This window comes from Dermochelys coriacea, chromosome 15, assembly GCF_009764565.3.
Source record: "Dermochelys coriacea isolate rDerCor1 chromosome 15, rDerCor1.pri.v4, whole genome shotgun sequence".
Taxonomy (NCBI): Eukaryota; Metazoa; Chordata; order Testudines; family Dermochelyidae; genus Dermochelys; species Dermochelys coriacea.
In genome coordinates this window covers 27,480,548-27,503,475 of record NC_050082.1, presented here as the reverse complement: position 1 = coordinate 27,503,475, position 22,928 = coordinate 27,480,548, and the positions used below count along the sequence as shown (strand labels likewise).

The window sequence follows — 22,928 nt, the reverse complement described above, 5'->3', positions numbered from 1 at the left end:
AAGCTTTCGTGAGCTTTCATGCATCCGATGAAGTGAGCTGTAGCTCACGAAAGCTTATGCTCAAATAAATTTGTTAGTCTCTAAGGTGCCACAAGTCCTCCTTTTCATTTGGCAAAATTACAAGTGTATACAAGGTCTTATAAGGGAAACAGTTGGGCATCCAGAACAACAGGCAGTGCTACTAGTCCTCCCTGTAATTTTTTTTAAAATAATACCTTTTCCAGAGATCGCTTTGTTCTCCGTGAACAAGCAGATTCTGCTGCCCTAGCAACTGTTACTGCATGTGCTGTTCCCATGTGAAACTCAGGTAGCTGCCCTAAGACACCCTGTGCATTTGCGCTCGGGGTTTAACACAGGGTCTGCAGAGGACCAGGCTCGGTCCGGGCATTGCTCTGCGCTAGGTCGCACGCCCCAGGCTATGTGAGTGCAGGGGTGGGTGCACAGAGCGAGTATTGCTGCAAATAAAGACGGCGCGTTACTACCGCTACGCGAACGCTGTCTCCGTCCGCTCGCGCCAGCGGCCGCAGCCGCAGCCGCAGCCCCGCCGAGCGCGCGGGAGTCTGGAGCAGGCGCGCGGCCCGGCAAACGCCTGGGCGTCGCGAGCCCGGGGGGCCGGGGGAGTCGCCCGACGCGTCTCGTCCAAACGCCGGCCCTGGCCCCGCCGCCTCCCTCGGGGCGGGAGCCCCCACGGGGCTGATCCCGGGACCCGCTGCCCGACGGGTCCGCTCTCAGCCCCACCGTCCGGCCCCGGGAGCCCCCACCTCGTGCTGCCCCCTGCAGGGCGGCCGAGCGGCCCCGCCAGCCACCTCCTCGGACCGCCGCCTGCGCGCGCGCGCGCGCGCGCCCCCCCCGTGGCTGCCCGGTGCACGCGCGCCGGCGAGACCCACCCAGCGCGTGACGCCAGCGAGGGCGGGACTAACGAGGAGGGAACGCCGAGGCGATGGGCGGGGCTCGCCTGGAGGAGCAGTGGCGCGTAGGGAAGCTAAGCAGGGGCTGTTGGGTGTAGCCGCGTAATGGGTGACCGACGCGCTAAGGGCGGCTGGGCGTGAGGCCGGGGTCGTGCAGACCCCTAAAGGGCCCCGCTCGAGCCTGCAGAGGGGGACCTGGTTGTGGTGTTTCTCCAGCTCAGAGTACGCGTGCGAGGGGGATTGGCGCTAGCCACGAAGCTTTTGATGAAAATACCAATTTGAGCGGTTCGTTGAATGCTTTTGCTTTCCGGGGGAGGGCCCGGTGGCCCAGAGCCACCAAGGATTTCAGTGGAAGTTAGGAGCCTCGGGAAGTACCTGCGTGGGTCTGGGCCTATGCCCCTGGTAGGTCATTCTCACGGTCACTACGCAAAGAAGGCCCAAGGGGCAGAGCCGTAGGAAGGGTGTATATTGTAAAAGGAGCCTCAACCGCTAGGGCCCGGTTTGTTTTACAATAACAGGCCCAGGGCCGTCAAAGGAAATGCATGGAAGTGAGTGAAACGCATGGAATAGAGAGGCTGAGAGTGAGGATCAAGGCCCCGGGAATCCTAGAATTTAAGGCCAGAAGGGATCACTAGATCAAATAGTTTGACCTCCTGTATTTCACAGGCCAGCACCCACACACTAAACCCAACAACCAAAATCAGACCAAAGAATTACATCCCACTGGAGACTAGACCACTATGTGCCACAGGCAGCAAACGGGAGGGATCAAGGTGCACCGGTGTTTGAGGCTCCCGCAATGGCAAGGAAATGATTACCTGAGATATACCTGGCAAGTGACCTGTACTCACACACTGCAGAGAAAGGCAACCCCCTCCCTGAATCACTGCCAGTCTGAACTCTCCAGCCCCATGTATGGCAATCAGTTAGATCCTGAGCGTGTGAGCAAGAACCAGCCATCCAAGCACCATGCCTCAGCTGCACCTATGTTCAGTGATCCTAAATAGTACCCCCAAAACCTGTAGTGTCTGATAACTTTATCTCATTGGATGATCCCTCAGCATATAGCAGAATCTTATGTCCACCTGTCCAATTTGCATTCTTTTCATGTTATTTTGATTCTGTGGCATCACCCCTGAAAACTCTACTTATAATGGAGACAAAGGACACTCCTGTCTAGCAACTTCCCATAATACATAGGGCCAGGAAAAATGAGTCACTTGAACTTTTGCCAAAGGAATAAAGTAAAAGGTTTTATTAACTGTTTAAATTGTCCCAGAGCTCAAACTGAGTGAATACAAATGACAGAGCCCCAATTCCCTCTAGTGGCTTTTCCACCTCTAATGATAGGGTAGACACTGGTTCATTCATTTCCTATGAGTCCCACAAGGCATGTATTCATCTCCATAAACCAACTGTAGCTGGTCTCCAGCATAAACCCAAAGTGACCATCAGATGTATAGTGAGCACTCTGTTAGTGCATTAAGCCTAGACATCATCCTTTCTATTGCCTTTTATAAACTATATTGGCCAGGAGTACTGCCCCAATAGTTTGTGCATTATTTAGTCTTTATCTGCAATTTAAATACAATGGATTATTGCACTGGTGAATTGAGTCTCTCAAGAGGAGCATATCTCTCTGCCTGTTTTTATGCACCCATCACCATGGTATCACAGCCAATGATTGGGTGTATGAGTGTCAGTGTGTATCTATGTGTTTAAATATGTGTTTGTCAGTAGTATTTGCAAATTCCCAAGACTTCTAATAAATGTCCTCTCCATAACCATCCTTACCTTACTGGAGATTCCTCATTTTTCTCTATAAAAAGGATTTGAAATTTTAAAACTATTTGTTTTGGATTTCAACATCCTCTTGTAGTGTTTGCAGCCCAAACACTGAAGTACTCTGTTAGGTCATGAAAGCCACTGACTACTGAGTGAAATGCAAAAACTGATCAAACAGCATAAACAGTGAAAAGTAAATGGTAATTTTTTAAATGTTACTTCAGCATTAGTAACCTTCAACATGATTGGGAACACAGATCATGATTTGTTTAAAAGTTTTGCAGTGACTCGCTTGTGGAAAATTAATCATAACTTTCCACATATGCAATAATGCATTATCATTCTTGAGTTCTGACTTATGTAAATGCTGCATGTTCAACAAAAGCTTTCTTTTTAGCTGTGATATCTGCAACTACAAGTCTCATTTACTTTTCTTTTCTTTTTTAATAGCTGGAATTTTCTTTGCCTGGCCAGTAACCGCCCCCCCCTTTAGCATAAATTATGCATGTTCTATCTTGGGAAAGGAAAATTGGTCCAATAAATAGGGTCTGATGTTATTGACTATGTTATCATTAGATGATAGAATCTGATAAACTCAGATCGCTAAATGTAGAGGAAAGATGACTCAGAATATTGGTAATGGGATCTGGAATCTTTCTATTGGTAATTTTATGGTCACCCTCCATCCTCGTTCATCATAATGTTTCCTCTTTGAGTGATTGCTCATGTGTATTCCACAATAGGTGTGTGTGCTCGCCACGTGCACCAGTGCCAGAAGATTTTTTCCTAGCAGTACTCATGGGGGGGAGCGCCCCCCGCGACTCCTGGAGTGGCGCCTGTCTGGCGCGGTATAAGGGGAGCTGCGCGCTCCCCACACCCTCAGTTCTTTCTTGCCGCTAGTGAAGGTGCGTTGGAACTACTCTGCTCCAGCTTTGCTGTAGCTCATCCCCAGAACTGTTCCTTCATTCAGTGTTAGTACCTGTAGTTAGTTAGCTGTTTAGCTATCAGCGAAAGGTGCAAGATTTGCAAGTTGTTTAAGCCTCGGACCAAAAGAGAAAGGGACATTAGGCTCCGGGCCATCCTGATGGAGTCGGCGCTGACCCCGACTCCGGAGCGCCACTCCAAACCGGTACCCAGCACCACAGCATCAGTACGCATCGACCCTCCGGTGCCATCAACCAGTCGGCACCACTCCCCGACCACAGAGCACGCCAAGAGGGCCAGGAAGACTCCCTCTTTGCAGCGGCACCGAGGGAAGTCTGGGACAGAGTCTAGGCCTATGTCGGGCAGTCCTCGATCCCCACCGGGCCCCTGGCCTCCAACTCGCATTCAGAACAGGCCTCTCTGGATGTCCAGTTGCCATCCACACCTGAAGCCCTCCAGGCGGCCAGGGACGTTATGTCCATGCTGGTGCCCAGAGCACCGCCAACATCGACCCCATGCTCCAGACGCAAGCTGTCGCTGGGATCTCCGCAGTTGCCTCCGGCCCAGTACCGGTCTCAGTTGAGGGAATGTTCCTGATGCTGTTCACCGCCCAGCGACTGCTTGGGGTAGAGTCCATGTGGATTGCTCTCGACGCCAACCAGACTGTCTGGCTGGGTCCCGTCCGGCTGGGACTCTCTGCACCACTCATCCTCAAGGAGCGAATATAGACGGGACCACAGTGGGCGTCGACAACAGTCCTCGTCTCGGAGAGGGTACCGCAGTTGGTCATGGCACGGTCGTCGACACAGTTCCCACTCGGACTCCCGCTCCAAGTCATTGCAGCCCCGGGCGTTGATTGCTGGCGTCTCACCATCATGGGTCCACCCGTCGAGGCCGTTTGCAGAGCAGCTGTTACCGTCGGTATCAGTCCTCCACGTCGAGATCACGGTCCCGTGGCTGTCGTAGATCTCGGCACCACCACTCCTCCCAGTCCAGAGACAGCAGCAGATCTTATGCCAGCCCGGTCTCCATTCGTAGCCGTCCTTCAATGGGCTAGGCCAGCCAACCCAAACCCAGCCAGCCCCGCTGGTGCCGCAGCAGGTGCAGTGGCACTGAGCATCATGGCTGGCCCAATGGTACCAGTGGGCACTGTGGCCTCTGGCGCAGCCCCTGGTAGGAGCTCACTCGATGTCCGGAGCTTCGGAAGCACCATCAGCCTTCCTTTCCAGACCCCCAAGAAAGGAGTCAGTGGGACATACGTCCTCAGCACCATGCCCAAAGTCCGACCAGGTGGTGGACCCTCCAGTGCCGGCCGACACCCAGAGCACCACACCAGCCTCCTCACCCTGCCTGGAGGAGGCGATTGTGGCCCCACCCGTCTTCGCCCCGCAGGAGGACTTCAGGGCCCATCAAAAACTCTTAAAGAGGGTGGCAGCAAGCCTCCACCTCCAGGCAGAGGAGATGGAGGAGCCCTCAGACTCCCTGTTTAATGTGTTGTCCTCATCGGCACCGGGTAGGGTGGCCTTGCCTCTTCATGAAGGGGTGGCTGAGATTTCAAATGCCCTGTGGCAAACACCGGCCTTGTCGCCCCCCATTTCTAAGAAGGCGCAACACAAGTACTTTGTACCCACTAAAGGGCATGAGTACTTGTATATCCACCTGGCGCCCAACTCCCTGGTGGTCAAGTCAGTCAACCACAGGGAATGGCAGGGTCAGCCAGCCCCGACCCCAAAGAACAAAGACTCTCGGAGACTGGACTCTTTCGGAAGGAAAATTTATTCGTCTTCGAGCTTCCAGTTACGAGTGGCAAACCATCAGGCTCTCCTGGGCCGGTACGAATTCAATCTGTGGGGCTCTCTGCCCAAGTCTGAGGACTCCCTCCAGGAGCGCGATAGGAAGGAGTTCAAGGCGCTAGTGGAGGAAGGGGCAGCAGCCACTAGGGCGTCCCTGCAGGCAGCCTCTGATGCTGCAGACACAGCCGCACGATCCATGGCCTCCGCGGTGTCCATGAGATGGGCGTCATGGCTCCTGCTCTCTGGGCTGTCCAGCGAGGCGCAGTCCTCCATGCAGGATCTCTCGTTTGACGGGAAGGCTCTGTTTGGGGAGGAAACAGATACAAGACTGCATGGCATGAAAGACTCCCGCACGACGCTCCAGACTCTGGGCCTCCATGTCTCGGCTCCGGCAAAACCTAAGTTCAAGTCGCAGTAGACTCCAGCCCAGGCCACCTTCCTGAAGTATGAGGCTGCCCATAAGAAGCAGCGGGACTATAAGAGACGCCCTCAGAGGCAGTCTCGACCTGCCCCCCAGCCTGGGTCCTCCAAGGGCAAGCAGGTGGGGAAAAGGTGTTTTTGACGGGACGCTCGGGGGCACCCCGCTAGTTCTCACCAGGGATCCACCCCAAATAAAGCTCCCCTTCTCCAACCAGTTGTGTGCTTTCCTCCTGGAATGGTCGCGGCTAACCTCAGACCGATGAGTCCTCAACACCATCTCCTGGGGTTACATCCTCCAGTTTACTTCCTCCCCGCCCAACCACCCCCCGCCCCTGTCCCTCTTGGGGGATCCCTTGCACGAAGCTCTGCTCGAGCAGGAGGTGGGGCGGCTCCTAGGACTAGGAACGATCAAGGCAGTGCTCAAGGAGCTCGTGGGCAAGGGGTATTACTCCCATTATTTCCTTATCCCGAAGGCAAAAGGGGGGCTCATCCTGGACCTGCAAGGTCTGAACCAGTACATGGTGAAACTCAAGTTCCGCATGGTCTCCCTGGCCTTCATCATCCCCTCCCTGTATCCCGGGGACTGGTTTGCTGCCCTCGATCTACAGGACGCGTACTTCCACTTCCACGTATTCGAGGGGCACAGGCGTTTCCTCCATTTCATGGTGGGACAGAATCATTACTAGATTTGGTCTGTCCACTGCCCCCAGTTTGTTTAAAAAGTGTATGGTGGTGGTAGCGGCCTACCTCAGATGGTGGGGGGTCCAGATATTTCCCTATCTGGACGATTGGCTTGTCAAGGGTACCTCCTGGTCACAGGTGAGAGATCACATGGCGCTCCTCCTGTCCACATGCACCATCTTGGGCCTGTTGGTAAACTACACCAAGTCCAGGTTAGTCCTGGTCCAATGCGTAGAGTTTATCGGGCGCTCCTGGACGCAGTGTCGGCCAGGGCCTCTCTCCCACCAGATAGATTTGAGACCCTGAAAGGTCTCATCGACTCAGTCACAAGGTTCCCAGTGACAAAAGCCAAGGTTGCCGGCAACTCTTGGGTCACATGTCAGCGTGCACGTACGTGGTCCATCACGCCAGACTCAGGATGAGGCCCCTCCAGCTCTGGTTGGCCTCGAAGTTCTCCCAGGCCACTGACAGGATGGACAAGGTCCTCACCATGCCAGACTCTGTGATCACCTCCCTACGTGGTGGTCCGCCCCAAACAACATGCTCCAAGGGGTCCCTTTCAGGGACAGGGTCCCCTTGTTGGAGCTAGTGTCCGATGTGTCGGACCTGGGTTGGGGGCCCATGTGGGGAACTTTCAGACCCAAGACCTGTGGTCGGCTCAAGACCTGACCCTACATATAAACGTCCAGGAGCTCAGGGCTGTGTGGCTGCCGTGTATGGCCTTCCATTCGCACCTGGAGGGCAAGATAGTCAGGGTCCTCACGGACACCACGGGCTCGATGTTCTATATCAACAGGCAAGGCGGGGCCCGATCCTCTGCCCTCTGCCACGAAGCCCTCAGGTTGTGGGACTTCTGTATAGCCCACAACATCCATCTGAAGGCCTTCCACCTACCAGGCACCCAGAATGAGAGGGCAGATCACTTGAGCAGGGACTTTTCCTTGCAACACGAGTGGTCCCTCCACCCGGAAGTGGCCAATCGGCTCTTCTGAAGGTGGGGAACTCCCCAGGGGGACCTATTCACAACTCGGCAGAACTGACGATGCCCTTGGTTCTGCTCCAGGGGGGTCCTGGGGAAGGGCGCTATCTCTGATGCCTTTCTTCTGTCCTGGTCAGGCTGGCTTCTCTACATCTTTCCCCTGTTCCCTCTAATCAGCAGGGTCCTGGAGAAGATAAAGACAGACAAGACCCGGGTCCTCCTGGTTGCCCCAGCGTGGCCCAGGCAGCATTGGTACGGAACCCTCATGGTCCTGGCAGTAGCTCCGCCATGGCCATTGCTGCTTCGCCAGGACCTGCTCTCTCAGGACCAGGGTCGCCTCCTCCTTTCCAACCTAGCGGCTCTTTACCTTACAGCGTGGCTGCTCAGTGATTAGGCAGAGAGGAAAGGACATGCTCAGAACAAGTTCAGCACATCCTCCTCAAAAGTAGATGGCCCTCCACTTGCCGCACTTATTTGACAAAGTGGTCCTGGTTTTCTAGGTGGGCAGTGGACCAGGGTGTCTCCCCGTTGGCCGCCTGATCCAGCTTAGTCTTGATTACCTCCTGCACCTGAGGGCCCAAGGCCTGGCACCCTCATCAGTCAAGGTGCACCTGCGAGCCATATCCGCCTTCCATCTGCCGGTGCAGGGGCACATGGTATTTTCCCATGCCATGATTGGCTGGTTCCTTAAGGGTTTGGACCGTCTTTTTCCATATTCTAGACCCCCTGTCCCGCAGTGGGACCTAAACCTGGTGTTGGCGGGTCTCACCTCTCGTGGAAGGTGGCCTTTCTGGTTGCAATCACATCAGCCAGGCGAGTCTCGCAGCTCAGGGCCCTGACCTCCGAGCTGCCATACTCAGTCTTTCATAAGGACAAGGTGCAGCTCCACCCACACCCTGCATTCCTCCCGAAGGTGGTCTCTACCTACCACATGGGTCAGGACATTTTTCTACCGGTCCTCTGCCTCGAGCCCCATGCATCCAGTAAGGTGCACTGTCTCCAAACACTCGATGTGCGGCGGGCTCTGGCTTTCTACCTCGAGCAGACCAAGCCGTTCAGAAAGTTCTTGCAATTGTTTGTCGCCTCGGCTGAGCACGCGAGGAGCCAGACGATTTCCACTCAGCGGCTTTCCAGTCGGATCACTTCGTGCATCCGTTCCTGTTATGAGCTGGCGGGTGTCCCCCCCCGCCCATTGTGAGGGCACACTCGACTCGAGCGCAGACCTCGTCGGCTGCCTTCGTGGCCCACGTCCCCATCCAGGACATCTGTAGGGCCGCCACATGGTCTTTGGTTCACACATTCTCCTCGCACTGTGCGCTCATCCCTGAAACCAGGGATGACGCCAGGTTTGGCAGGGCTGTCCTCCGTCCTGGGAACTTGTGTACTCCTACCCACCTCCAACAGATATAGCTCAGAATCACCTATTGTGGAATACACATCTTTGAGCAATCACTCAAAGAAGAAAAGACAGTAACCTTTTCCGTAACTGGCATTCTTTGAGATGTGTTGCTTGTGTCTATTCCACATCCCACCCCCCTTTCCCTCTGTCGGAGTTGTCTGGCAAGAAGGAACTGAGGGTGGGGTGGGAGCACGCAGCTCCCCTTATACCATGCCAGGCAGGCGCCGCTCCAGGGGCCGTGGGGGGTACTCCCCCTGACAGGTACTGCTAGGGGAAAAATGTCCGGCACTGGTGCACGTGGCGAGCATGCACACCTATTGTGGAATAGACATGAGCAACACATCTCGAAGAACACCAGTTATGGGAAAGATAACTGTATCTTACTACGGTTGGGGTGACTATTCCTTCCTATTCTCACTAGAGGAAACTCACTCCTGTGCAGAGAAACAGTGCAGGGCCTGTGCACTGTTTATATCCCATGGAGGCACTAAAGGATTTAAATGGGGCACAGGGCCTCGTGCTGGCCTTCTGCCCAGGGGGTGAATTTCACTCTCGGCGTTTCCCATAACTCCATATTCGTTATGCAGAATCATTCTGTTTGTTGTGCCTTGTACCTTTAGTCTTCCATTATACAGATTAGGTGAGAACACTTGTGGGAATTTCAGTTATGGATGAGCTCTTTTGTACCTCTTCTCTATCCCATTAAAGCAGCCACCTAAATCCATGTGATAATGCACTGCTCTTCCCCATCTTAAGAACCTAGATCAAAAGCCCCTACTAATTAAACAATTCTGATAGCTGACCAATGGCAGGCAAAGCTAGGAGTCCACTGAGTGACTGTACATGCTATATACATATTTTGTAATCACAAAATAGGCCCAAGTCTTAGGTCAGGTCTACACTACCACTTACTTTGGTATAACTTATGTCGCTCAGGGGTGTGAATAAGCCACCCCCAACCCAAGTAAGTTACACCAAACTAAGCGCTGGTGTGGACAGTACTATGTCGGCGGGAGAGCTTCTCCCTCCAACCTAGCTACTGCCTCTTGTGGAGATGGATTTATCATGCCGACAGGAGAACAGAATAAATGTGCTACAGCAGCACAGCTGTGCCGATGTACCGCTTCTGGTAGACTAGCCCTCAGTAACTATCGCCCAGTTCTCTTGCAGTGCTGACTTGTGAGTACAGCAGTCCCATAAAGAAGGTGTAAAATGTAAACAGCCCTGGAAATGGTCATAAATGCCGCTTGTCCTGTGGTAGAAGAAGGATTTAAACCAAGCGAATTAAATCTAATTCATGGTTTGGGGGAAGTACTGGCCAGGTCAGCCTTGCTTCAGATTGACCCAGGCTGCCGTAAAGGAAATTGGGAGCTGTGGAAGCACTGAGGCCCAGATCTTCAAAGGTAGGTAGTTGCCTTATTCCCAGTGGCAGTTATCCTGAGTTAGGCCTAAGCCACCACACTGATGACCAGGGGTGTCCTGATGTCCTGAGTTATCACTTATTTACTGTTCATATTTCAGGAATGCCAGGAGATTCCAGTCCAGCTCAGGAGCCCATTGTGCTAGACACATAGGAAAACACATTGCCCCAAAAAGAAAAGGAGGACTTGTGGCACCTTAGAGACTAACAAATTTATTTGAGCATAAGCTTTTGTGAGCTACAGCTCACTTCATCGGTTGATAGATTTCCACTCCATATGGCTAAATTCAGTGCCTTGCATAATGACAGGCTTCAGAATAGCAGCCCTGTTAGTCTTTATCCGCAAAAAGAAAAGGAGTGCTTGTGGAAATCTATCAACCGATGAAGTGAGCTGTAGCTCACTAAAGCTTATGCTCAAATAAATTTGTTAGTTTCTAAGGTGCCACAAGTCCTCCTGTTCTTTTTGCGGATACAGACTAACACGGCTGCTACTCTGAAACCTGCCCCAAGGTGCTTACAATTTAAGGAGCCCAATTAGATGCATTTCTAGCAAACCCTCTCATCTCCCAGTTCAGAAGTACTTCCACAAGCTGAAGCTCTTATCATTTCCAATTCCTTAGGAGGAACTTTCCACCCCATTATCATCATTCCTATTAGCCAGCGGAGTAAAGCAGCCTGCTTGGATTTTAACCTCTTCTTCTCCCCAGAGCTCTCAATAGTCATGCTGCTCCCAGAGTAGATTCAATTCCAGTAGCATTTTTCCACCCTATGCTCTGTTTTGCTTTCTCCCCCCCAATGCAGTTTCTAGAGCCTGCCAATGACATCTCCTGACTTCCCATCAGCTTGATCTGCACTGAAGGGCTCAGTCTGCTCAGTGACCGCTGTGCCTTTGTGACGCGACGGTCCTGATCCTGCCCATTTTCCGAGCAAGATGCGGGAAGCCACCTCTTCAGGAAGCCTTCCTTGAGTAACGCAGGCTGAAGATCAACAGGCTTCATCGGGGCCCCCGGAGAGTTGAGGAAGGGGAGGGAAATGGAAGCAAGAAGAAGAGGCAAGGCAGCGCCCTCCATGGCACAGCCACTGAGAAGAGGAGAGTTTCTACAGCCACATCCCAAGGGAGCCGGCTCCTGCGGAGACAGGCTCATGAGCAGGACAACCGAGGGCTGCGTATGTTAAGAGGCGATTCCCCTTCTCTCGGCAGACCCCAGGGGGCTGAGCCGGCTGCCGCGGGGCTGGCCAGGACGGCTCGGCCGGACCCAGGATGTGATGCGGAGTTTGCCGGGGCGCTGGGTTCAGGGGCAGCGTTGCCAGAGGAAGGAGCGACGGGTAGGGGGGTCCCTGCGAGGCGGACAGGGGCAGGGTAAAGTCGGAGCCGAGTCTGCTTCTGCCCCGTCTCTTCTCCGCCCTCCCTCCCTTTGGCTTCCCCCCTTCCTCCGCCGCCCCATCCCTGCCCCGGGGGGCTCTAGCCCCGGCTGGCGGGGGGTGCCCGTGCCCAGCGGCGGCCGGGGGCAGGACTAGCCGGGCCGGGGGGAGGAGCCGGCCGGGGGCTCCCGGCAGGAGCGCAGAGCTCAGCCGCCCGGGGAAGGGGCTGCCGGCGCCCGATGGCCCTCGCAGCGCAGGCGGCCGGGCTCAGTGTCACCCAGCTGGACGGGGACTGGCAGGAGGTGAGTGAGCGGGCGAGGCCCGGGGACTGCGGGTCGGGAGCCCCCGGGGAGCAGGGCCGGCTCCCGCGGCCCGTCCGTTCCCCCTAGTTCCCAAGCTAGCCATTGCTCGGATCTCCCCAGCCAGTCTCTGCCCCCTCCCGTCTGTCCATCCGTCCCCTCGGGTGCCCCTGTCAGCGCAGCCAGCCGCCCCTCCGAGTGATCTCCCTGTCTGGATCCAGTCGTCCACCCTTCAGTCACTTCTCAGCTGTCTCTCTATCCATCCAGCTGAGCGCGGTCTCTGGCTTCACCTCCACTAGAGCGGAGCTGCTTCTTCTCTATCCTCGGTCTTTCCCGTCCTTCTCCATCTTCCTGATCCCTCCTTCTCGTCTTCCGTCTGCTCTCTCTATTCAGCTAACGTAGCCCCTCCGTGATGCCATGGCACCTTACATAACCTGAACTCTCCGTAAAGGAAACCTCCTTAAGAGAAATCTTGGGTAAATGCTGGCGGCTCTCTCCGTTTTAAGGAACAAACATGGCTTTGAGTTTTTGCCTCGGCATCTCAGGGTTTGCACTGCCACCCTGTATTTGTGATCGAGTTTAGTCAACAATTTAGCCCTTTTTATTACAGACAGAAAATGAGATGGCAGAGTATGTTTACAGCTGCACTTACCACCTGCATTTTTTAATTTCCCCCAGGTTTATTCTGCCATACAATGGATACAGTTTGTCATGGCCACTTTAAGGTACAGTATGTTGTTTTAAGCTAGTAAGCAAATGTCAGGAATGACAGTCCTCCCTGCAGATTGCTTGAAGGTTTACTACTCCCTTTAAATCTCTTTCATTGGAACACAGGAAAGTAATTTATTAATTATTGTTTTCTTATTAATAAAAGTATAAAAAAGAGAATAGCAACCCAATATACACAGATCAAGTGAAACAAGATCCAAAGTACCACTCTCAAACCAGCCTGCTCTTTATTTTCTCAGTGTTATAGGTTCCAGCTCAATTATTGCCTATGCTGTCTTCCAAAATGTAGTGAGATCCCCAGAGGTAAGGATTCTGCCTTTCAGTTTTTAAGTTTGAATGTTTGTTACCCTGAGGATAAACCATATTTTATGTAACAAAACAGATGTGTGGGCATGAGTTTTCCACTAGGAAGGCTTCAAATTTTTAGGCACATTCTCTTTTTATTATTAACAGAGTAAACCAACTGTTTAATGCTGGGGGGTAGATGAATAAACAATTCCTGGACATGTTTTGCTGTAATTATATACTGCTTTATGAAGCACATATGCTTTCAGTGTTTTCTAATCCTTCCCCATTACATGTATGTAAGTTAAATTGTGCCCATGTGGTCTGAGTCAAGGACTGGGAGCCAAGAACTCCTTAGTGCCAGTTCTTGCTCTGACATTGACTCTTTCTGGGCCTTGGGACAGTCACTTCACCTCTCAGACTGAGTGTTCCAGTCTGTTAAATGGAAACAAGATTAAAACTACTTCAGGAGATGGAGGAAAAAGGGTTGTGAGGATTAACAATTTATAGATGCACCACAAAGGTTATAAGGGCTGAATATTATTGAGTCAAATTCTGCATTCAGATACACACATTCAACTCCCATTGACTTTAGTGGGGACTGTTCACCTCTATTTGAGAGCACAAACTGACCAAATATAATTACGTGTAAAGCTATAAGCATTATCCTAACTACAGCTGAACAAATGATTCACAACAAATAATTTCTTCATTGAATTTCATCTCTTTTTCTGGTCATTGGCAGAAACCCTTAGATTTATTCATGATTCAAAAAGATGCATTAATTTATGCTTAGCATTTCTTTCAAATATGAATGGCCTCCAAATATTTGCTGCAAATATTTGAGATTCAAACTTCAGAGTTCACATCGTTTAGTAGATTATGTATGTCACATGGTGTCTCTTTTCCCTGACTGGATGACCAGTGGAACTAACCAATAAAATGTAAATAGCAAATGTTCCAATCAGAAATAACTTAAAATTCAGTTTCAATCAAAATGTTTGAGTAACATTTGTTTTTCACAAGAATGAGCACTAATAAGACTCAAGAACTTCAATGTTCATGGAAAGGTGAGAGAGGCTGAATACTAATTTTCTGTCATAAATTAGGTGAGCAGTACTTCTAAACTTGTATTCTGTTATAATGATATCAAAGTTTTCTATTTCTATATCTTCCTTAACTCCAAAGCATGTCACATGTTATGGGTCCCACACACCCAAAACTCCTGTGGAATACAGTGTGTGTGGGCCAAGGAGTCCATTGCAAACTTACAGTACTTATTCTGACAAAATGGGGGACTTTTATCCACAGAGAGCAGATAGGGCCTCAGTGCTTAAGATCTCGTAGAAAGAGCCCACCCAATACACAGAGTAAACTGCCTGGAACTCCATTGATTTACCTTGGAAGAATGAGGGCTGGGTCACCCCTGCTAGGATTTGAGGCAGTGGCTCTAAGGAGCCCAGGTATTTCAACCCAGATGTCTAGAGGTGATTAGACCATCCCGTCTGTGTCAGAAAGTGTCTTATTTCAAGAACTGTGAGGTAGCTAGTTTGGTTACATAAGAACACACCATTGGTAACTTTGTGTCAGGCTTTGAGACTTGTACCCTGCCTAGAGTGGTAGTTAATTCCTGATGCTTCAGAAGAAGCCGAGTACCTCAATACGCTCCCACTTCTACTCACGCCCACCATGCACTTGACCAGTTGTGCAACTCTGTAAATGAAGGGCATAGGGTAAATCCTTCCTGATGCTTGCTGTGATCAGATTATTCCCTGATGCATGATATTTAAAGAGTAATACTTTTAAAAGAAAGGTTTATTTCCCAGTTATTGAGAGGTAGGGGAATCATAGATACTTATCTTTCCACACTAGAACTTGCAGCTGAATGTCAAATTGTTGAAACATATTTTCTAGATCTACAGAATCCAGAAAACTCTCAGCATTAACTAAACCATGTTTAAGTCATGACATGTTAACAAAAGAATTTCCATTTTGTGATAAAGAAAAAACAGGGTGATTCAAAAATATAAACAGGGTCTAACCCTGGAGCACTTGTGGGTGCAGCATTGAAGATGCAAGGATTTCTTATGCAAGCAGATGTGCTTCAAAGAGTGCCCAGTCTGAAGATATGTAGTAATGGCTATGTATTTTGTACACCTAACCATTAATTCTAAACCATTACAGTTCTTTACATTCCGTTCTCCCAGTTTATAAACAATTTGGCTTTTCTTCCTGAAAGAACTTTAACAACAGCATCACTACTCCTCTAACTTCCTTATATATGCCTATACCTAAATAACCCACTAGATAAACAGTTGGGTTTCGCTACACGTGCACAGACCTGCGTCAGCTGTTCACTCATTACAATTGGTCATCTACCTTTTTCCAGGGTTGTTAGTTTTTAATATACTCATAATAACAACCATGCAGAGACTTCTAGACTGCTGTATACCTACTGCTTGGTTCTGCATGGAGAAATGCGTACAAGTGTTTTAAAATATGTTTTAAGAGGGATTAATAAATACAGTAAATGTGATGATGGAAACTAGCTCAAGATATTTAGTTAGCAATAAAAGGTTTGATTCACTGATTTATTGGGATGACATGTAATGTACGGTGCTAATAAAAATAAAGATATTGAGATAGATGTTTGGTTTCTCAGACACTGTATAAAATAGAAGTGCTTAGAGTACTCCCTGAAGGAAAAATATGCCCTAGAAAGACCTTAAACAGAATTTACCCCACTCTCTACCTGTAACTACAGAGTAAGGACAAAACAACCTGCTGGCAGATTTTTTATTGTTGCTAAACTAATTAAATCAACAATTAAATCAACGATTAAATCAACATTACTCTTCATCTCTCAGGAAAGAGAAAAGTTCAAGTAAATACTGTGATAGTGCACATTTTTTTAATTAAAGGACAATGTCTGGTCAAATTGAGCCAACAATGTAGGTTCTATAAAATAAATAACATTTCCCAGAGCTAAGACCTGTATAAATGTTTGCATGTTTTGTTTAGTTTTAAAAATGCCTACAGAAAAAAAAGCTAAATTTTTCACTCCTGGATGCTGAAAGTTAGGCACTGAAATCCTCATTTAGGCACCTAGATAACTGTCCTGGTTTTCAGAGTGGCTGACCATCCCACACCTCCCACTGTCAATGAAAATGTGGTCATCATTTTTAAACAAGTAGATTTTTCCCTGCAGTGTTTACAACTCAAATGCAGTGGTCTTGTGCCAGTGCATGAGAACTTGAAATTGACTAGAAACTGACCACAAGCTAACTAAAGTGATATTCTATTTTCCAAGCTGTGCTATGTAGCAGGGAAACAAACACACCCATAGACAGAAAAATGAAGGATTTTTCAAAATACTTCAGCCTTTGTTACCACGGATGTTACTAATAACACAGTGAAGGAAATCTATTTTGTTAAATCATAGGATTTTGAATCCTCAGAGCCAGATTTGGTGCAGCTCTCAGGTTCTTGGGCAGTTGCTAATGTGACCCATGATCATTAAATCTTTGTGCTCTTGGTGTAAACATCTCCTGAGTGCACAAATCAATCTAGTTTCCTTGTATAGGGATAGCAGCATTCTAAGGCTGGCTAGGCATGAAAGTATATCAAGAAAAGGAGGGTGAAAATTAAATCCTTGTTGTAGCTGACCATTGTGGAACTATGTACAATATTCACCAAGCCAAATTATCAATTCAACTTTTCTAGGTGCGCCCTCTGTTCTACCTGAGCCTCTCTGACCTGTTTCTGGGGATGTGCTGGCTCATTGGGGCTCTTCTCTATACCACAGTGATCACAAATCAAGACGTTGTCTGCTATAATCTTCAAACAACTGGTCAGGTGAGTAACTCTGGGTTATCAGCTTGTTACGTCAGGTTGCTTTGCACAGAATTATGTCATGAGCTGGCCTAGCGATTAGAGCACAGCACTGGGAGTTAGGTGGCCCTGGGCTGTGATCCTGGCTCTGACACTGACTTGCTGATTGATCTTAATAGGTAAGATCTCTGTATCTCATCTGTAAAATGAGGATAATTGTATAGACCTACCTCATAAAGGTAAAGTCTATTAGAGACAGAGAGTAACTTGAGGGTTGCTATTGGCAGTGTTCAGTTATCTATGTTAAATGAATTGGTCTCATCTGTTGAGCAGGTACCCACAGCTATCTCTGTGACTAATGTACTGCTGTATTTCCACGCTCCTCTTTCCTGTAAAAGAACAAACTAACTCTGGTATTCTCCTTGGGCCCCGCTCTGTAAACCTTACTCCCATGAGTAGCCCCCATGGGATCTGCTCCTGTTACCCTTATACCAATAGTCTCCCAAGCAGTCCCGTTGGGTTACTCTGTCTGTGGACTGCGGTGCTCGTGGTAAGCTCAGCCTGCTGCTCTGAAGGTCAGCTGTGTGTCCTGTTCTGTGCTGAATTCATGTGCAGGGACCTCAGTGAAGCGGAAGCATTTTTCTGGCAGTTCTTTTTGTCTTGTTGGGTTGCCGCTGCATCATTAGGGTTTCCTCCTGTCAGAGTCTATTTGTAGACGTCTGAAGCACACCAGGTAATGGCTGCAGGGAGAGGAAATGAGTGAGGGGCTGCAAGTGGGACGCAGTGGCAGTAGCAAAGGCTCAGTGCAGAAACCCATTACCCTCCAATGGCTATGGGGATTTGGAATGGCTTGTGCTGAAAGGAAGGGAGAATATTTAGGAAGCCATTTGCATTTAGGACTTTGGGGCTATTTAAAGCAAATTAAAGATGAACTGTATTCTGGGCCGAAGGAGCTTAGCTGGGAAATACAGTGAAGCCTCTTAGTACGACAAACCCTGCCTGTGTCTTCATGGCCAGGGAAGTCCCCAGATGCAGAGGAGCTGATGTGTTTCCACTCCATGGAGTGGGGGGTGAGGTGATGCAAAGATTTGGGTAGCCTATGTGCCAGAGACCCTATTCTATGGGAGCCACCAGCACACTGGATTTGGGGTTGGGAAAGGGGAAGGGCTGGTTGATCTGTCACTTCATAGATCCAAGGCCGTTCACCCAGTGGAGAGGGAGCATGCTGGTTGTGAAGGCCACTGTGCTTGAGAGGCAGGAGTGGTGGTCAGGAAGATGCTTCACTGCCTGGGATTGATAAATCCTTCCTTGCTACCCCCTGAGAAGCTCCCAGTTCACAGCCTGGCTTGTGTACACGTTAAGCCAAAGAATTTCACATACAATAACTAAGTCTCACACTGGCCCAGGAATCTCTACACTGTGTGCAAATTACATCAGTAATTGATAGAAATTTACCCATCACTCCAGTGTGGTGGAATATGGCAGCTAGTTCACAGCACACAGCAATGCATGGCCACAGTGGTAAAGTGAGAAGTAAAGAGTACTGCTATCCCATTGAAACTACAGGGGGAATTTAGGGAGGCAGCTTTTAATTACTTGAACTTCAGTTTGACCATGGCACAGCTATTACCACCATCACTCTTACAGGTAATGTCATGAGATCTCTGGCCACAAGCAGCCAGGAGCTCAGTTTTATGTCTAATTTGGAATATTGATTCAAGTAATCGGCTTTAAAAAAACAATCTACAAAGGCTGAAAACTCTAAAGCTACTGTTATGTCCTCCTGAGCAGTGTCCCTTAGAGTGAGGTCCCCCTCTGGGTATGCGCCCGAGAACAGGACAAGGCAATGTACTGAAGATCACACTGTAAGGAGCAGTGTTACATTGGCCCCTGGGGTGGTAGAGAAAATTACCTAATAGATTTTCTCTTCTTTAATTCCTATATTGCAGTCCAGACTTGAATCAGGTTTGTTCTGGTATGTAGGCCACACATTTTCCATGGAGGCTACCAGGAAATCTCCCACCCCACTCTGTCAAGCCAAGCTGGTGGGAGCTGGAAATGGCTTTTTGTATGTTGTAGAGAGGGCAGGAAGGTAACTCAATGTACAGCATGTGAGAGCGATCACATTGCTTTGTATTGGGTTGTTGGGTTACTGTGGCACAGGTTTATGCTGGGTTTTTTAAAACATCAGTACACATGGGTAATTCCTATTACTCATGACACCAAATACTGTACTTAGGTAGCAGCTATGCCACTTCCAGCTTATCTCTGATCTCTCTAGCTCCTCTTGTGCTGCTGTAAAAACAATGATATATATTCACCTTGAGCCTCCAGGTAAGGAACAAAAGGTTTGTATGTAATTTGGCCATTAGGAAAGGCATGGCGATGACCCCTTGACAGTGAGGATATAGTCTACTTGGGGGTTATACAAGGAGAATGAGCTAGGGCAGTGAAGTGAATATATGAGAAGATTCACTAGGCGTTTGGCTGCAGGGAGCTTGCAGGACAGATGTCACTTCACAGGCCACATATGCAAGTTTGCCATTGGAATACTATCATGAGGCCATGGTTCTTATTGGTCAGACATGACTCAAAGAGGTCATGGGATTAGATTGTCGTGGTACATACTTCTCTGGGGTGTGACAATGCCTGCCATTTGTCTGGTTCTGTTTACTCTAGACTACTTTGAGAAAGGTTGGAATGCATGTTGGCCTGGCGTCAGAGCGCTGTATTGTAACACAGGAGATGTGGGTTTGGCAATGACTTCAGAGACATCTCCCTTCTTGACCGAAGTGCAGTGCAGGAGACTGTGTGCTTGAGGCAATGCTCTGTCACCACTGAATTCAGGGGACAGCACACTCTGCCTCCCAGTTTTACGGCAAAGCAGCTTGGGGCCACCTGTAAGAGGCTGGAGGAAATGGAGCCTAAAAGGGTAGCTGCAAAATGAAGGAACTTGACGTTCCTTTGAAGCATAAAATCTCGGTCACTGCTGGAGGCAGGATGCTTGACTACATGGACCTGCAAGGTACAGCAAGTCCTGTATCCCTATGAAAGAGAGCCATCAGCACCTGCCTTTGTCCCAACCTGAGGGATGGCAATAAGTGAGGTCCTGTTGAGATGTTTATTTTACCACTGCCAGCTCCTGAATGCAGTGAGTGTGAGTGAATCCATTACCCTGATCTTCTATGGTTACACAAGCACTTATAGCCAGTGAAGGGGGCTACAGGGGACTCACTAGCCCCCTATACTGTACCCAGGTAAGGACAAAGGCAATCCCTCTCTAATGGGAGGGTGCTTAGGTCTGGCAGATCCAACTCGCACTCTGGCAAGATCCTTTTCTGCTGTTTACTCTAGGTCAGAATTAAAACAACTTGAGTACTTACCCTAGCAACCCCGGCCTCATGTGGGACTTGTGATAAGATACAGGGCAGGGAGGAGGCGGGGTGAGAACTCAGGCACATATGAGACAGGTTGAGCAGCACCTCAGCAGGCCACACGCGAGCTGTAAACTAATGAAATGAATAAACCTCTCCCCCTCCCCACCTTCCCTGTGCTGGGCTCAAGAATCTCACAGATGCTGCATTCCGTAGACGTGCAGCAAATAATAATGGCATTCCTTTTGTCAGAATGTTCCTTTGGGCACTGAGTAATGTTTGTAGAGTGCCACGAGGGGCTGGAGATGGGCACTAAAGCCAGACTCAGACCACACACACTTCATTATATCAACCACTGAACAGTTGTCAGATGGTAACATTTTCAGTCATGACCAACCTGTACTGGATTATTCATTTTTCAGTGGTGCTCATCGCTGTGAGGCCCTGCCCCTCGAATGTGTTTAGCCGCTCAACTCCCATAGATTTCAGTGGGAGATAGGTAGTTAAATACCTTTGAGGTTTTAGGCCTGAGCTCCTCAAACATTAATAGTTTTCCCTCACAACATCCAGTGAGATAGAGAAGTATTATCCCCCATTATCCCTGTTTATGTTTTCAGAGAAAGACAAGCATCATAATTCTACTCAGCTTTACCAGTGGGGCTCATAGAATTTCTACTACTTTCTTAAATGGAAGATAATACAAATCATAGTTCCTTTTCCCAAATGCAGGGCCAAGTTTACCCCTGGCATAACTCCACTGCGGTCAGTGGAGTTACGATTGGGGTCAATGGATGATTCACCAAAGATGAGTTTGGCCCATGCTTTTTGTTTTATTTCCTCTTCCTTGACAATTTCCTCTACTTCAGTCCCCAGCACTTAGCTGAACAAATGAAATTCAAAAGTAACTTATTTTCTCCTCTGCTGTCCCTTTCCGGTTGTAACCCTTGATTCCATGCTACAAAACAGAGAGGATGACATGCTGTAATTACGCACTTCATCTACAGTTTCCCCAATTAATGACCTAATAACATCTTCTGGTAGATTCCACTCTGTTTGGCAGGCACAATGGAAAATCACGAAATGATTATAAGTAGCGACTGAAGAAGGATAAACAAAGGGCTCCTGGTTTCTCCTACGCTCCAGTTTTATTTCTGTATGCCAGGCTTTGATGGGGACCATGGCCTTAGGCCTGCAGGATTATCCCCAATGCCAGAAGCTGAGGATAGGGAGCTAGGAGAGCAGGGCTGTTTTCCTGGTTCTACCAAAGACTCAATGAGAAGCCTTGGCTAAGTGCGTGTGCCTTAGCACCCTCATCTGTACGATGGGGGAATAACATTTACCTAGCTCTCAGGGGCTGGGAGGTAGGTAAGAAGTAAAATGGGTTATGTTTGTAGAGTGCTTCCCTAGTTGAGAACTTCCAGAAAAAAAATTGTGGTTCACCTACACTAGCCGGATACCGATGAAGTGAGCTGTAGCTCACGAAAGCTTATGCTCTAATAAATTTGTTAGTCTCTAAGGTGCCACAAGTACTCCTTTTCTTTTTGCGAATACATACTAACACGGCTGCTACTCTGAAACCAGTCACTTGTGTGAACCTGGTTGCCACTGGGTGTCCTGGATGGGTACCCATCCAGGCATTGCCATGTCACAGCAAACAATGTAAGAGAAATTTCTCTTTCCAGCTGCCCAGAACTTCCTCAAACAAATTCTTTTTGTGTTCAGATTTTCTATGCTTGGTCTCAGTCCAAAGGTGATTCTCGGAGCTGGCAAGGCTGAAAAACACCTCAGACCAAATAGCTCTAGATTACTTATTTCTCTCTCTCTCTCTCTCTCTTTTAATTTTTTATGAGGAAAAAACCCTTCTCCTCTAATCTCAGCCATGTTCCCCACTGGCTTAGTGTTCTCTATTGCTGCTGTCTTCATTAAATGCACTCTGGTTCGTTATTCTCACCAATTCAAGGGAAGCAGACAGTGTGGCCAGATCAGCACAATGGAAGCAAATGTAGTCGCAGAGTCTGTGCTGTCTCATGAGAGAGACAGCACAGAGGGCACAGCCTAGGGGGATGAGGCCCAAGATAGCTTTAAGCCATCTTTGGACTGTCTCGATTTTGGACTGCTGTGGGGGTCAGACTGGTCCCTATGTAACCGCTGGGGGCTGCTCTAATTTAAGGCCTATGAGCTGTGCCATGGTGCTGGATGCTATGGGTGTGCTCCCTTCTGATCCCAGCTCCATCCCCAGCCATAGGCGCTGACTCCGTGGGTGCTCCGGGGATGGAGCACTCATGGAAAAAATATAGTGGGTGTTCAGCACCCACCAGCAGCCCCCCCGATCAGCTCGATCCCATCCCTCCCAGCGCCTCCCACCCATCATGATCAGTTGTTCAGCTGCATTCAGAAGATGCTGGAAGGAAGAGGAGGAGGAGGGGCAGGGGCAGGAAGAGGGGGCGGGAAGAAGCGGGGTGAGGGCTTGGGGGAAGGGACGGAGTGGGTGGGAAGAGGCGAGGCTTGGGGAAGAGTTGGGGGTCGAGCGCCCGCTGGGAACTGAGGAAGTTGGTGCCTATGCCCCCAGCTTAGCCCCTTCGCTGGGGCCTGTGAAGGAAGCAGTTTCAGCCCTATGCTGCTCCAGGAAATCCTGCCCCAGCTCTTTGTGGCTCCTTTACTGCCGCTGGAGCAGCATACGAGCTCAGGAGAAGGGCCAGAATCAGCCTCTTAATTTTTGGCCCGTCCTGATTGCTATAT

At 49.5% G+C, this 22,928-nt stretch overlaps 1 protein-coding gene across 9 annotated transcripts in view; it reads left to right on the top strand.

Moving 5' to 3' along the window:
• The first annotated feature begins 826 nt into the window (after nt 1-826).
• TMEM116 (transmembrane protein 116) overlaps nt 827-22,928 on the top strand; it is a 36,483-nt gene continuing 14,381 nt past the window's right edge. The window contains exons 1-4 of one of the 9 annotated variants that reach the window (XM_043498096.1): nt 827-926; nt 12,649-12,695; nt 12,939-13,002; nt 16,708-16,839. In XM_043498096.1, the coding sequence (XP_043354031.1) occupies nt 12,682-12,695; nt 12,939-13,002; nt 16,708-16,839 (210 nt within the window). In that variant the 5' untranslated portion in view covers nt 827-926; nt 12,649-12,681. The other 8 variants (XM_043498100.1, XM_043498097.1, XM_038372697.2 and 5 more) reach the window with 8 other exon arrangements.